Below are 16,062 nucleotides of genomic sequence, written 5' to 3'. Positions count from 1 at the left end.
TATTTTCCCCACCATAAAACTTTTGATGCAGAAATATATATTTTTATGAAAGAATGAATCAACTAAACACCAGCAAGGACGTGGAAGTCAAAGGGCCATTCTTGAATGCACTGTTGTAGTTGTATAATGTTTATCCCAATAACTGAAATAAGCAATCTTCTGATTTTGCCCTATACTGAACCATTATCTATCTAAATAAGTTGAGCACACACACACAAAAAATCCCCTAAACATGTTCACATGGTATCTAATGCAGTCATCATCTAGTTAAACATGTTAAGAAGACTGCCAAAGAAGATTGCTATTAACATAAAAATAATATATATGAAGGTCAGGTCATGTATCAACAGACCAACTATGGCTGACCCTCAAAGCCTACAAAACGCACTACTACCCTGTTGCCCTGAAAATAAGACCTCCCTGGATAATAAGCCCAATTGGGCTTTTGAGTGCATGCGCTAAAATAAGCTCTCCCTCAAAAATAAGTCCTCCCCAAATATATTGCAACACAGCAGCAGCCATGAGTTGACCACACCCTCCACCTCCTGTATCTCAAAAATAATAAGACCTCCCCGAAAATAAGGCCAAGTGCTTATTTCGGGAGTCAAAAGAAAATAAGACCCTGTCTTATTTTTAGGGAAACACAGTAGACCCAAGACTTTCTCTACATTTAGGGACAAGAAACTTCAAGTTTATGCTCACTTCACCTTCTCAGTTACTGGCTCACTCAATTGAGACATTGTACCTGGACTATCAAGGAAGATTAATTCCCTCTCTTGCTTCCCTGATAAAAATGGCAGGATGCAAAACCACCTATCCTAACATTCATATCAGATTGTGATCATTTTCAATTTTTTTGACTGGAAAATGCCAGCATACTATATTAGCGGTCATGTTTTTCATGTCTACAAAAGAGTGGTGACCTAATAAACTCTGGAAATTTAAAATAATTGAACAAGTATGATATTGCTGGCAAATTTTCAAGTCCCAAAATAAGGAATCAACCGAATGAAAGGGGGGGGGGGAAATAAATTTACACTTCATGGAAAAATCTATACTGGAGAATGCTTGAAGCCAGATGTTCGGAGGGACTGTTAATTGCTGAAAATACTTAGTTTTTCCATGAGAACAGCTGTGATTTGCTGACATAAGCAAACTGTAAACTGACTATGCATGTGCATGAACACAAATGCAAGCATCTTTGCTCTACGTATACATTCAGAGTATTTTAAAGAGATTCTTGGAGTCAAGCTTAGTTAGATGTTCTTGAAGCCTTGCTCAAGAGGGAAGGGAATCCCCAAATCTCTAATCTTCTCCACCCCCTTCTCTTACATAGCCATGGCAGAAAAATAAGAAAATAGCTTCATTCCTCTTAGACTTGATACGGCAGACCTATTCCAAATGACAATCTCTTTGGTGAGTCTTCATGGAACAGTTGCAGTCTCCTCCATTTCTGGCCCCAAAGAATCCTCTACTGTTATGACCTCCAGCTCTGCCCAAGCCAAAAGGAAATGGAGAAGTAACCAACAAGGCAGGCAGGAAGGAAAGGTTCGGCTCCATCATTGTGTTTAATAATACAAGGTTTAAGCCCTGAGCTTAAACGGGAAATCTTTGCTCAGAGCAAATAACGCTGGAATGTTTCTCACAGATCAGTCAAAAATGGAGGAGTATAGTTCCTTCATCCCCATTCAGTGTGATGGGCTTAAGACAAGAATTTGCTCAAGGCCAAAACCTGATCAATGTGAGGTCCAGCCTCCAGTTTGGCCAAGTCCACCTGACCACGCACTTCACTAGGGCAACCATTGCCCTGGCTCCTGGGTCCCCCCTCCAGTCTCTGAGGTTAGAAAGGAGAAGATGTGTCCCTTACAGGAAGGGCAGAGAAGGTCCAAGCTTTCCAGGAACCTCCCCGTGAAGAAAGATTAGAGGAACCCTGGGAAGGCCAACTGTAGTAACAGGACTGTGCCCACAATCAGCCCAGCACAGAAGAGCAGCAGCAGCCAGATGGGGAAACTCCCTGGGAAGAGAAAGAGCATTGAATCAACCAAGAGTTTGTAGGAGACCCCATATTAGCAGGGCAGGACTCCCATCCCACATTTAAATCCACCACCCCAGCTTTGAACATACGCCGGCAGGCAATCTGGTGCAGGCGGCAGCGGCTGTCAACTGCCACGCTTAGGAGGGCTGCCTCGTTGCTCTTGAGCAGTTCAGGAGTCTCAGGCAGGAAGGCCACAGCAGTGACCACTATGCCATGTGCTTCCCGCACGTAGTACAGCCTCTGGAGAAGTAGAAAGAAACACAGAATTGGAGGCAACCTGCCAGGGACTCTCAGGAGTCAAGGCAATCCTCTCCTTTCCCTACAGAGCCTGCTGCAAGATCTTGCAATTGTACGCATACCAGCCCTACGCCAACCATGAGTTTGAAATGCTGTATCAACATCCTCACCCCAACAATGGCTTATGCCTTGACCAGGATTTGTGTGTGCTGGGGTTGGCCCAGCTTAGCTGAGCGTTATGTATACACAATCTTGGAGGGGTAAACTCATACCTGCAAAGAAAAGGCGACGAAGATGGCAACCGAGCCTGTGACAGTGCCCAAACCCAGGAATGTGCCTGTCTCACTGAAAGCATAGAAAGAGAGCCATGTGCATTCCCCATAACATTCATGTACACCAATACATAGAACATTGTGTTTTAGAGGACTAGCATTTCCGGCTCCAGTCTTGAAACATCTAAACTATTTTGTTCAAGATGTTTGCAAAGTCTCTTCCCATTAATCCTACTGGCTATTAGAGGAGAAATGGATCTGAGAGGCTACAGTTTTGCTATTACGGAGCTTCAGCTCCTATTCAGGAACACATCTAACACCACCATTTTACAACATACAGGCCAAGTTCATAAGACACAATGAACCACAAGTGGCTCAAGAGTGCTATAGTTAGCATGTTATGCAAATCCAATCTATATGGTTAAATTTAGTGCAAATGCAGAAAATTTGCAGTTTAGTCATCCTTAGGTTAAGAGTGTTGTGCAAAACAGAACCAGGATTTCTCTTTCTTCTGTGAAGGTGGAACACAGGAAAATCAAGCATGCAACAAAGTTCTCACCTTACAGAGAGGCATGAGATGACCTCATTGCCACAGGGACGAGTGAGCAGGGGCAAGAAACTATGTCCATCCCACTTGGTGATGTAGCAGGGAAGCGGACGTCGTTCGCGCTTGTATGGGATTTGAACAGTGTACAGCCGCAATGCCTTAGCTTGGTCTTCAACTGCACCAAACCTGTGGGAGAAGGAAGAAACATCCAAATAAAAAGTACACGTGTATGGTCCAGACCAACAGTCTATGTATTCCCCTTACTTGCAAGACTGGTAGCGGTAGGTCTTGTCTGGAATGCCAGGAAGATTTTCATTCCAACGCAGACCCGTCACCATCTGATCTCGTTGCCACACACAACACTGGAAGTCCCGTCCCACTGTCACCACCTGGAGAGATGCAATATGAGCAGCCATGGTCCCCCAACCACCATTACTATCTCTTGCCCATAAAAACAATGCCAGCCAGTCTTTACCCAGACAAAGATAAAAGAGTTTCAACTATTCCACTGTGCTTCATCAACCTTTTAGCATATGAGTGAGCATTATAGTCAAACTGTTCTCCGTCTTATGAATCTTTAATGGATGCTCTGTGTTCTCACATATTTATTTGTCTCTGAACATTTTCCTCCCTTTTATCTTTCCTGGGAACTATCAAAGCTAGCAGCAACCAAAAATCTGATACTGGACTGGTCCCTGTTGGATTTAAAATCTCTTCCCAGTTTTCAATGGTATGCACATTTCATACACAGCAGAAAGGAGTTTTTGATAGGTCAGACAATCCCTGCTTTTAAAAAGCTATTTCTTTTGATTTCAGAAACAGTTCTGTGCAATGGAACGCATGCTCCAATATGGAAATATTGCATTTTCTTGCTTTCTGTGCCTTTTATTCTGTCTCTTTTCTCTATTAGCCTTTCCTTACACCAGGAAGTAGCTGAAAATGCTATGGACTTTTAGAGGCGGCTACATAATTCAATGGTCCTCTACTCCAAGGCTATTCAACTTATCTAGATGAAGAATGACACATAATTCCTTCACACTCTCTTTCACATTACTCTTTTGAACAAAGGCTATTTATCTATAACACCAACCATTATTTGTTTGACCAAGGTTAACTGAATAATCTATAATTGCCTAGATTCACGTCAGCATGAAAACTGTCTGGGTGTCTTTGGGCAAACTGGAGAAAGAAGATTTTCTGAGGGGTTTTTCCCCCTTTGGATGTAGGGGGAGTACTGCCATATACTACCCTCTTGTGGCAATCTTTTTGCTAATTATCCTATTATTCCACTACCACTACTAAAGCTCTTAGGATTTAGAAATCCTTTCAGGCTTGAAGGTAATGGCAAAATGTGGGGAAGGGTCAGGATAGCAAAGAAATAAATTAGTTTTTATTAAATACCTTTAAAAAGAAATGGATTTTTAAAAACTATTATTTGTGCAAATTATCTAATTCCTGATAATGTCTACCACTACACTATCTCTCCAGAAACTATTTCTATCCCTGTCTCCTTGGGCCATCTTCAATTCTGCTCTATCACTTGCTCTTCCCAAACCCTTCTCTCCTCTTGTTCCCTCATCCTGCTGGAATATAATCTGGGAAGATTGTGCAATGTTGCCTTCTCCGTTGGCACCTGAGATCACTTCCTTTAATAAGCAGTAGAAACAAATAAATCCCAATCTTCTCACCTTGTTATCAGGACCCAGTGCTATATCCTCTATCTCACCATTGTGTGCCTGGAATTCAAGAGTTTTTTTCATGCTGGGAAACTGTAAGAGAGAAGAGATTTACCATCACCTCCATGTCCACACTCCTAATATACGAAAGAAGTGCTTTGCAACCCAAGTCTTTCTCTCCCTCTCTTCACTATTGTAGCTCCAGACCAAAACCTTGCTCTCCAACACACAACAGGCCATTTCTTCATTTCCCCATATAGGTGTACCTCCCAGACTCGCAGGAAACCATCCACGCCACCAGTAGCCATAAGAGTATGATCATCACTGAAGCACACAGCTTTCTGCAGAGTATCTGGGCTGGTGTCTGTTTGGACACAGTGCAAAGTTTCCACTGCCACCTCCGTCATCTCCCTGTGTGTATTGCCATTGCTTTTCTCATTGGGGACAGGGGCCTTGCGCCTCCGTAGATCCTTATCACCAGCACCTAAAGGCATAATGGCACATAAGGAAATATTCCATAAACCTCTCTTGACTGGCGGCTCCCAACTTTCCTCTCTTCTGCATATCTTGTCTGTTTTCAGCATCAGCAAGATTTGTAAGTATTACTGTTTCCACTTTTACATTAGTTTTTAGACAGCTATTGTTCTGGGCCTTAATATATTAGGAATTCAATTCTGTAGCTAAATAAATGTTCTCACCTGTTTTAGCACTATCACCACTGCTGCCGCCTGTTTTCTGCCCAGATTTAAAGAGCTGGAAACGCAGGATGTGGCAAGTAGCATCCTGCCCTGCAGCAATAAAATTTCCTGCCAGCGCCATAGTCATGGTGGCCCGGGTCTCTGTGTCATGGGCATGTAGCAGCGATGCAGATAACTTGCCATCTCTCCAGTCCAGCTGCAAGAAATGCTTGGGGAACAAAATAGGGAAAGGAAGGATGATGCACAACTACCCCTTCTTCCTTATCTACCCAAGGGCAAATCTTGCCAGGGATGACAAGATTTGTCCTGCCTTACCATTGTACCAAAGAGTGGGTACACAGAGGGCACAACTCCCCCTCTTTCTTCAAGCACGATTTTGTGCTTGCCTGAAAGGACAACCATAGTTTCTGCATAGACACTGCAAGGACGCTATAGTTCCTGCATAACCCACCAAGAGGAGTGGTCCTTTTCATGTTTTCCTTTGGAGTCTATCTAATGCTCCCTGTACCCCAGACCAAGGAGGCAAGCTTCACTTTCCTGGGTTCATGATTTTCTTCATGCACTGTTTACACTGTGCACTTCAAAAAGCAGCTTCGTCCAATGCTGCACAAACCTTGTTCTGACAGTTGCAGCAAACACCCCCGCTCCCCATTCCCCTAACCGGGTGATGTAGGGGCAGGAGGGGAGCTCCCGGCCAACGCACAGAAGGCGAATCCGAGGGCAGGAGGAGGGCTCTGCCCTACTCCCATAGTCTCCATACCAAGCCATTCGTGATCCCCGTCTTGGCGGCGCCGCCTCCTCCCGCGATCAACGCCAGTCCAGCTTCACGGTGTATGCGGAGGGCATAGAGCGGGAACGGAGCTCGGTAGAGCTCGGGCGGCCGACGAGGGGGCATAGCTGGATGAACGAAGCCGGGAGTCAGCGGGGTCAAAGGTCAACTCATGCCAATTCCGCACTAAGCTGTTCTTTCCTCGGCTCCCCTCCTCTCTTAGCGTAACTCACGGTACAACAGCGCTTTGATCTCGACTAGGCATGCGCAGATCCGACCTCCTTGACGTGGCGCAGGCGCACAATTCTCAGCACACGTCGGCACAAGAAGGACCGGCCGGCGAGAAAGCCTTCGGTTGCGTTAAGAGGCAAAAGAAACATCCACGTCGCCGCCGCTTGGCGTCTGTAGTTAGGGCGGAAGCCGGGCAAATCACGCAGTGTTTAAGAGGCGGAAACATGTTAGTGAGCTGTGCTCCATTTTCTCCCTTGAGAGGCTTCCGACGTCTTAAAGCGACGGGGCGATTGCTGAAATTACCGCCGTGCTAATTTCTGCGCGTGCGCATCATGCATTTTGTAAGTTCCACACTGTAGTAGGAAACGTTCCCATGAGTGGAATTAGGAGCATGTTTCCTTTTGTATGGCCGTTAGGTTTATATAATGAAACTTGGAACATATTCCGCAGCATTTCCATGTAATCTTTCCTTAGTCCTCTTTCTGAAGACTATATACTTCGAGATTTCTTGTTTTTGGACCTGTCTACGTGGCTCAGTGGCTAAGACAGTAGATCAGAACGGTTGACAGTTCAGCGGTTCGAATCCCTAGTATAGATCTGCGTGAGCAGGGGGTTGGACTAGATGACCTCGAAGGTCCCTTTCAAATCTGTTACTGTTACCTTTGAATGATGTAGCTATTGTAATTTTTTAAAAAAATCAATTTAAATCACAACCCAAGAGATGGAAGGAGCCAAGGAGATAATACCATCCTAAGAGCCCCAAAACACCTTCACTCCCCAGCTCCAAAACCCTTATTGGAGTCAGGATCACCAATAGCTTCCAAGGTATCACTAGGGCCCCAAGTACAGCTGGACTAAGAGGACCATTTTTAAAAACGTGTACATTTGATTTATATTCTGACTTTCTTCTCAAGAGCTCAAGGTGGGATCCATAGCAGAGTTGTCTTTTTCACAACCATTTTGTGAGATGAAACTAAAAATGAATGAATGATCTAAAGTGACCTAGTTAGTTTCCATGGTTGAGAGTGGACTCAAACCTGAACTCCCCTGGTCCTACTCCAATAACATGAGTCACCAAATGAGACATATTGTTTTTTTATGTGAGGCTTAACTTGATATTTTTTCTCACTTGCCAGATGAGAAACGAAAGGGGAAAAATGTATTTAATCAAAGGGCCATGCAAATAAATTGATTCTGGATTTATCATTGTGGGATGGTAGCAAATATACTCATTCCCAAATTTAACTGATCCCAATTTTTGATCTTTCTTTGTTAAAAAGATAAAAGTATCTGTCATGTCCAACTCTAGGGTGTGGTGCTCATCTCTGTTTTTTGGCTGAAGGAACCAGCATTGTCTCAAGATATTTTCTATGATCGTTTGGCCAGCATAGCTATACATTAAAGATATACAGAACACCATTATTTGTATCATCTTTATTATTTTTTTACAAATAACTGAAGGCAGCAAACATTCCACTTCCTAATTTCCTCACAACACCCTTGTGGCATGGCGTGACGTGAGACAGTGTGATGGCCCCAAAGTCATCCAGCTGGCTTTTATGGCTGTCGGAACTTGAACTCATGGTCTCCTGTTTTGTAGTCTGTATCTTAACCACTAAACCAAACTGGCAAACCAAATAAATTAGTTTTGGCCCATAGCCATCTGTCCCTTCCCAAAGCAGCTCCCTTCCAAAGTACATGATGGTATTGGATTGTTGGGATCCTGTTTCTGCCCTACAATTAGTTTATCTTTTGCAGAAATAACCCATGAGGGGTCCAGTCTTTTTTAGAGATCTTTTCTTAAAAACTACATGGTATCGGACCTGGGTACTTGAGAGACCACCTCCTGTCAATTACCTCCCTACGACCGATTAGATCCCACAGATTAGGCCTCCTCCGAATTCCATCCGCCAGCCAATGCCGACTGGCAAATTCCCGGGGGAGGGCCTTCTCTGTGGCTGCTCCGGCCCTCTGGAACGATCTCCCCGTGGAGATCTGGACCCTCACCACCCTCCAGACTTTCCGCAAAGCCACGAAGACCTGGTTGTTCCGGCAGGCCTGGGGCTGATGAATTTCCAGCCCCACTTGAATCGTTATGACTGTTGTTGTTTTTACTCTGTCTGTCTTTTGTCCTATTTGTATCCCCCCCTTCCTTTGGTTGTTAGTTGCCCCGAGTCCCTCCGGAGTGGGGCAGCATACAAATTAAATAAACACAAACACATACTTGGCCTCACCAGTTTCTTGGTCAAATTCCTCAGTCAGGATCAGCCACGGAAAGGCTGATAGTCGGGAAGCAGAAATCATTGCTTCTCAGGATAGACCAATTTATTATATAAACTTTTAAAAAGAATAACCAAGCATCTACTGTATATGGCTAGCTTCCTGCATTTTGCAATAGTTACATCTGCATCTATATGACTTTTTCATTTCTTAATAATTGAGTCAGCCATATCAAGTCTCTGAAATTTCTTCTGTTATTGAATATGAGGGGTAAAAGAAACTAGACCAGTGATGGCTAACCTTTTTGTCCAAAAGCATCCGTGTTGTGCATGCAATAGTACACATGTGCACAATTTATTTATGCCCACGCCCATAAAGTAATGTGCATACGACACACACACACAGTGTGCATGTGCGTGTGACACCGCCCTCCTGCAACCCTCTCCTGCATGTGCATGTGACACCCCCTCCTCCCCCACCCCCTCACGCATGCACAACGCAACCACCCTGCAGTTCGTTTTGGGCCTAGCAAGCCTCCCTGAAGCCTCCTGGGACCAAAAATGGGGCACGGGGAGGTGCTCTGCACCCCCACCCCTGTGCATGTATGTTTCCCCCATGCATGGCAGAGACCCAAAAATCATCTGGTCCATGGGAGGCGCAAGCATGTGCCCGGTGGAGCTGAGCTGGGGTGACGGCTCGCATGCCCAGAGAGCCCCATGTGCCACCTGTGGCACACATGCCATAGGTTCACCATCACGGTAGTAGACAGTTTATACCTATCATGTATCTGGTAAGTGTGATTGGCCATGTAGCTTGGACATTAGCTCTCATGCCTGGGATGATTGGCCTCTGTGAATCACTTTGCTGTCATCATACAAATGGCACATAGGAATAATATGAATGAATAAAATCTACTGGAGAGTCAAAATGCAAGCAATCCAGCTGTTCATCAGTCATAAGAATGTGATGGGGAAATGAATGGCAACCACGTTTATTTTGATGGAATCAGATGCATAGAAACCCTGTAGATATACAAGTGCCCTGATTTGCTGTAAGAAGCATCTGTGGTTGTTCACACCCAACAAGTGGATGTGTTTTTATATGTACGTATATTCAGTATTATCAATGGGTTATATCAATGTTTCTCAACCTTGGCAACTTGAAGATGTCTGGACTTCAACTCCCAGAATTCTCCAGCCAGCATTCGCCAGCGACATCTTCCAAGTTGCCAAGGTTGAGAAACACTGGGTTATATATACCTAATGGTTATATCCCATTATTATTTCACACAGCAATTTCAATTCTCTAAAGGGGCATAACAACCCCCAAATTAAAAAGTTTCATTACAATATGCTATGCTGATTGCCTTTTTTGATGGTTTCTGTGCTTCCCCCCCCCCAGTGTGTTAAAATGGATTTGTCTTGTTTCTCCAGAATATAACAGCAAAATTAGACACCGTAATTAAACTTTCTTTATTGGTTCTTAGTCCATTTCAAGATTCAATTAAAATTGTTGATTTTTAAAAAATTATTATGTATCCTAAATGAACAGTATTTTCCACATATTCCTAATATTCATCATCCTGTGATCATTACTGAAGCCCCTGTATGCAAATCTATATTACTAGGCAGCTATTGGAAATGGAAGCTTTTCAGTGAAATACTGTCTTCAAAGGTTGAATCCATGTATCTGTTTTTAGTTCCAGGCAAATAATTTCTCCAGTTTTGTGTAATATACAGCAACGTTTTGTGTAATATACAGCAACCTTTCTTTAGGATATTATTTGTCTGTTTTTATTTTACTAAAATTATTTTGCCTTTTAAATTTTGAAAGACACTATAATGCATACTACAATTATAAAATGTGTCATTTAAATATTTTTTATTTCTCTGATTTGGGAACTTGTAAAATAGCTCAAAGAATTTCAATTCTTACATAGTATAAAATAAAGTTCATTCAATCTAAATCATGCCAATAGACTTACATAAAATTCTCCCCTGCAAATCATAAAAGATTTTTTAAAATATCAACATATTTCTCAAATATAGTTTATTAATGAGTTTTTCAAACCTTTTCAGTCTGTGAAATGAAACCTGCTTGTTAAAAAAATATATTCTGGGTTCCCTGATTAAATATGGTGCGGCTTCTGAATATCAGCTAACATTGTTCTTTCTTCTCTACCTTAGTGACAAGAAAGAAAGAAGAACGAAGGAAGGAAGGGAGGGAGGGAAGGAGGAAGATCTGCAAGGGACAAAAACGGAGACCCTCATAGAGAGATGCATTTTTCCCCATATTCTCACAGAACACTCTTATAGAGTCCTTAAAAAATGACTATTCCTAACCAATATATGAAAAATCATACCTTCTAACCAGGGGTGGGATTCAAAGGTGATATCTACCAGTTCTGTAGAACTGGTAGCGAACATTTTGAGTAGTTCGGAAAATGAGTAAATACCACCTCTGACTGGCCCCGCCCCCATCTATTCTCTGCCTCCCCAGTCTCAGCTGATCGGGAGGAAATGGGGATTTTGCAGTAACCTTCCCATGCCACGCTCACCAAGCCATACCCACAGAACCAGTAGTAAAAAAAAATTTGAATCCTACTACTGGTGGGATTCACTTACTTTCCCTACTGGTTCGACTCCCTCTTCTCAGGGTAACCCCTGAGATAACCCCTGGAGTTGGATGGCTAATAAAAAGGATTCTTTTTTCTGGCATGTTTCTTTACATCTCAGTTTAATCTACAGTCCTGATATTTCCTGATTGTCTTCCACTGAAGTATTAAAGAGGTCTGACTCCAAGTACAGTAGCTTTTCAAAATCAGCCAGGATCTACTGAAGCTGAAACACTGAAACTCAACTTCTGAAGAGCGTTTGATAATGAAGAAGCATTAGCAGCTTCAGGTCTTCTAGGTATTGATACAGAAATCTGGAACATCCTGTTGGAGGTACTTTAGAGCCCACAATTACTCATGTACAGGGTCCATTACCTACCGCAATAGAAAGGTCAACCAAAGACCAGCTGTTGATTTCATTTCATTGGAACAGATAACATTTATCCAAGCATCTTCACTGCTTTTCATCTAATTCAAAGACTAGGTTTCTATAGTGTGCTAAGTTAGACTAAGCCATGGGAATTTAGCCATTGTCTTAACATGCTGTATGAACTAGGGCTAGGCCATCATTTGAGCCATAATATGGGTTTATTATATATAAAAACAGCAATTGGGTTTTGTTAGGATTTACTGTATAAAGTAGTCCTGAGGTACATTCATAACAATGCAAAAAGTGAGTAGGACAACTCTTCAACTAACTATGGTAGCACCAATGAATGAAGTCTCAGTGGAAGGCATGGCGACTGGAAAATGCAGCATTCCCAACGCCCTTCCTCCTTGAAATGGATCCATCCAGAATTCTCACTGCTTTGCACTGTTTTTCTTAGAAATTCTGCCTAGGAAGCTTCCCCCCATTGCAATGGATGCCACTAATTCAGTCCAGAACTTCAAAAAGGCATCTCTTACCAGGAGATAAAATATGTGTGATGCTCAGAGAATAGAAATGAGTGCAATAGTAGAACCTCATTTGCAGCCCTTCTTTGTACAGTGACTCCTCCCCCTGAGATGGAAAAAGAGGGTTGGAGAAAGCTGGGTGCAAGTGAGATGACAAACTCTGCAAACTGCAAATATGAAGCGACAAACATAAACAATAACCATTTTTACTAACCGCAAAAATAATTGCTCAGTATCCGAAAGACAACTATTAGGAAAATAGACATTTCTCACAGACATAAACTACAAAGTACAGAAACAGAACAAACTGGCTTTCAGGCAAAGCCTTAAAGACAAGAGTTACACTTTGGTGACAAGAAACACCAGGAACATTTGAATGTCTATGCTCCCCAAATACTCCTATAAGTGCTAGACTTAGGAATGGATCCATCAAGGCTCTCCTCTGTCCCCGTTGATTGGACTTGAGGAGAGCCTATGTTGGCTAGATCCAGCCCTTCCTTTGGTAGCTTGATGCTGCAAGATATTTCAAGGAACAGAGGGATGGGACTGGGATTCCAATAGCAGCTTGATCCTATTATAAGGTCAAATGGCTTTTTTGTGGGGGTGAGCCCCACTTTACATCTGACAAAAGGTATAAATACAGTTGGAAAAAAGAGATCTAAGCTTTAAGGATAATAGTAGAGGCAATAAACCCTGGAAACCTGATTCATGGCTCATTGGACATGAAGTGTTCAAGGGGGTGAAGAAGTACCTAGCCATCTCTCAGAGAAATTGGCACATGCACATGAGATGGAAAGAGCAGGAGAAAAAGCTTGGGGGAAAAAACATTCCACAAACAGGAGAGGATATTGTCCAAAAGGGATAGACTGACTGGCCTAGCAACCATCCAAGGTCCTATAGAGAACCCAGGATTCAGTAGATGATATGCCAAGATGACAAGGAGTTGGAATGTATTTAGTACCAGGAATTCTGGGATTCCTCACCTTGATCAGAACAGATCCCTGCTGTGCCTCCCTACTAAGTCTCTTTGTTCCATACAGTTCACAGGGTAGTCTCCTGCAATACATAAGTATGAGTTCCATCTACCCGGGAAAATCCTTCAGACGCTTCAACTTCTTCTGTATTGACTCCAGAAGGCAGTCCTTTTGACAATCCGTTTGCCATACCATTGTTGATTTTCTCCGCTCCCGAAGAGGTTGGCTCTGAGCAACTAGCATCCTTTAAAAAAATAAGAAAGCAAAGGTCAATTATCCTCAGGGTTTCTGGAACACTGCTTTTTAACAAACTAGTATCATAACTTTCCCACCGCACCATTATACCCCACCCTCCAACTCATACAAAACTATTTTAAAAATCCCTGGCACAGAGAAATTGCAGGAATTGATCAAATATGAAGAAACAAGGCTAAGGACTAAGTCAAGAGGTCACGGGATCCGAAAAGGGTTTGCTGGAAAGGAGGGGGCTCTGAGGAGATAGGAATTGCTGGAGGATTCAAGAGAAGAGTTTGCTGGGATGGGTGGAGGGAGGGAATGATCTAAATTTAATGAGTTAATTGGAGTTAATTGGAATTTTATTGGTCTAAAAGTAAACTTTAAAGTATGCATGCTAAGAGGAAATTTTAAAAAAAGATGTATTTGAATGTTTTAATTTTGGGTATGTTTTTAAAGAAAACCTTAGTGTTTTAAAATGGATGAAAAAATATTTTCTCTTTAAGGTTAAAGAATCTGAAACAATACAGTGAATTTTGCTAATATAAATGGTGATAATTTATAGAGTATTAAGGGCAAATAGAAATAGATATTATTTCAACAGCAAGGAAGATTAACAGAATTAACAGAACTAACAATAACAGAGTTGGAAGGGATCTTGGAGGTCATCTAGTCCAACCCGCTGCTCAAGCAGACGACCTATATTAAGGATTTGAACTGCCAAACTGCCGACCTTTCTGATTGACAAGCTCAGCTCTCCTGAGTTCCATTTTCACTGGCAGAGAGTTGCAGGAGGCCGTGGCAGTCGAAAATGGAACACGGGAACCCGTTATCACTGGCAGAAGCACCGTGGGCCAGTCCTTCGCTGTTTCCAGAGTGGCCACGCAGACCAGATCTAAGTACCCCTCAGGCCAGATCTGGCACCCAGGCCTTGAGTTTGACACCCCTGTGCTAAAGCTTTTCTGCTTTATTTAATCTTCAGTCCACTAACAGGGTCGTGTGGAAGAAAAACACCGCATTGTATTCAGGACTTCAAAGGAGATGACATCCCAGGCACATCACTTCTACAACCCACATTCTGATAAATTGATGCTTTGTAATTACTTTATTTCCTAGTAGGGAAAGCCAACTGACAGTCATTTTGTGGGAGCACCCACAGCATGTTTTCAAAATTCCAAATGTATCCATCAATAACACCAAATGCCTAGTTCTAATGCCTGAGCCTAATTTTAATCAAGTCTCTGCTCAAGGCAACATCTGAAATTACAGAATTTCCATTAGTGGGCATCCAGCCTCTGCTTAAATACTTTCTCAATAAAGAAAAGCTCTCCCTTGCTTTGACTGCTAAATTATGCGTAAATCAGTAGTCACCAACTGATGGTCCGTGGACCACTGGTGGTCAGTGAGAAAATTTTGGTGGTCCACAGAAAAATTATTTGTATTTTTTTATATGGCCCTAAACCATGGGCCCTAAAACTATGGTCCCTGGGCTGGATACATACAATGAACATTTGTGTTGCTGCAGGTAGTCTCCCCCTTCGGGGTCTTTTTGTGCGGGTCAGAGGGGGGGAGAAATTTGGGCGAAGGCTGGAGGCCAGTTGTTTTGCCAACTCTTTCACATGGTGACTGCTTAGCTCCAACAACTGCTTCCTAATGGGGCCCTAAGGAGCCCAGACGGGCAGGGCAAGGAGTGGCTGGGAGGGGAGGGATGAGTAGAGGTTGGCAAGGTGCCCCTTGATGTGAGTGGCATCAAGTTGGTCACACCCACATAGTCACATGACCACCTAGCCACACCCATCCAGCTGGTCATTAGGCAGATAGTATTAGTAGTCAGCAGGATTGAAAATTGTAAATTAAGTGGTCCCTGAGGTACGAAAGGTTGCTGACCCCCGACTTAAGTGATAGGATGTTTCTCTTAATGTGGAACTAAGATTTGCTCCTCCATAATGGCCACTGTTCCTTGTCTTCTGGGTTAACAAACTTAAATCTCACCTCCGCAGGGTCACGTACTCCACAACGGAGCATTTCATGGTACTTTGCAGGCAAACAGCAAAATAATCGTGGCAGCACTAGAAAAATTGTTTTGGGATTTACATCCTTCCCACGTGTTGGGCCTGTGAGAGAAAGAAGATGGCGTGAGCAAGGGAAGTAAAGGGAAGCAGAGACTTTGTAGGGCAGATCCCTCCTGTGCCTACTGAGTCCAGGAGTAGCATTAACAAGGTTATCAGGAATGGAGAGCAGCTCTCTGCAGAACTTAGATTTACATTTCCTACCAAGGAAAACATAGAACCCTAACATTCCTAGGTAAGGACTAAACAGAATGCTATCCCAAGGCAATCCAACATTGTAAGACAAGATCTAGGCAACCTAGTTTCCCTTGATGTTTTGGATTTCTATTCCTGTCAGGTTCAGTGACATGACCAATGATAAGAATTTATGGCAGTTGTAGACCAGCTGGGTGGAAGACACTAGCTTCCCTATAACAAGGTGTACTGACTGGAAGACCAAACCCTTCTTCCTTGCTTTTTAAGCCATCTCTTACTGCACTGCAAACATTCAACTCTAATCTTTACCAATATCAAAACCTGATTTTATTCATTTTATTTATTCATGACATTTGCATCCTTTATTTTCATAAGCAGCTGCGGCAGTTTACACATG

The 16,062-nt window shown here is 42.9% G+C and overlaps 2 protein-coding genes across 4 annotated transcripts in view; both read right to left on the bottom strand.

Annotated features, from left to right (window-relative positions):
• Positions 1-1,543: 1,543 nt before the first annotated feature.
• On the bottom strand, positions 1,544-6,562 carry PREB (prolactin regulatory element binding). The gene is made up of 9 exons (XM_014062603.2): positions 6,226-6,562; positions 5,466-5,673; positions 5,034-5,251; positions 4,780-4,860; positions 3,356-3,480; positions 3,104-3,277; positions 2,545-2,617; positions 2,125-2,275; positions 1,544-2,014 (listed from the first exon to the last, which is right to left on the bottom strand). Exons 1-9 carry the CDS (start codon positions 6,358-6,360, stop codon positions 1,920-1,922), a joined length of 1,260 nt encoding a protein of 419 aa, XP_013918078.1. The 5' UTR covers positions 6,361-6,562; the 3' UTR covers positions 1,544-1,919.
• A 3,577-nt stretch (positions 6,563-10,139) lies between these two features.
• The window catches only part of SLC5A6 (solute carrier family 5 member 6), a 38,154-nt gene continuing 32,231 nt past the window's right edge, over positions 10,140-16,062 (bottom strand). For all 3 annotated transcript variants that reach the window (XM_087717376.1, XM_087717378.1, XM_014062612.2), the window contains exons 15-16: positions 15,394-15,515; positions 10,140-13,411 (exon numbers count right to left, since the gene is read on the bottom strand). In XM_087717376.1, the coding sequence (XP_087573502.1) occupies positions 13,235-13,411; positions 15,394-15,515 (299 nt within the window). In that variant the 3' untranslated portion in view covers positions 10,140-13,234. The remainder of the gene's footprint in view (positions 13,412-15,393; positions 15,516-16,062) is intronic.

Source organism: Thamnophis sirtalis, unplaced genomic scaffold, assembly GCF_051295495.1.
Source record: "Thamnophis sirtalis isolate CommonGarterSnake01/CBP01778 unplaced genomic scaffold, rThaSir2_p1.2 scaffold_6, whole genome shotgun sequence".
Lineage (NCBI taxonomy): Eukaryota > Metazoa > Chordata > Lepidosauria > Squamata > Natricidae > Thamnophis > Thamnophis sirtalis.
This window is presented reverse-complemented; position numbering and strand designations above follow the sequence as displayed.

Coding starts and splice junctions, on each gene's coding strand:
- PREB (XM_014062603.2), bottom strand. CDS start 6,360: ATGCCCCCTCGTCGGCCGCCCGAGCTCTACCGAGCTCCGTTCCCGCTC. Junction 5,252..5,465: donor TGGTGATAGTGCTAAAACAG/GTGAGAACATTT, acceptor TTATGCCTTTAG/GTGCTGGTGATAAGGATCTA. Junction 2,276..2,544: donor TCGTCGCCTTTTCTTTGCAG/GTATGAGTTTAC, acceptor CTACTTCTCCAG/AGGCTGTACTACGTGCGGGA.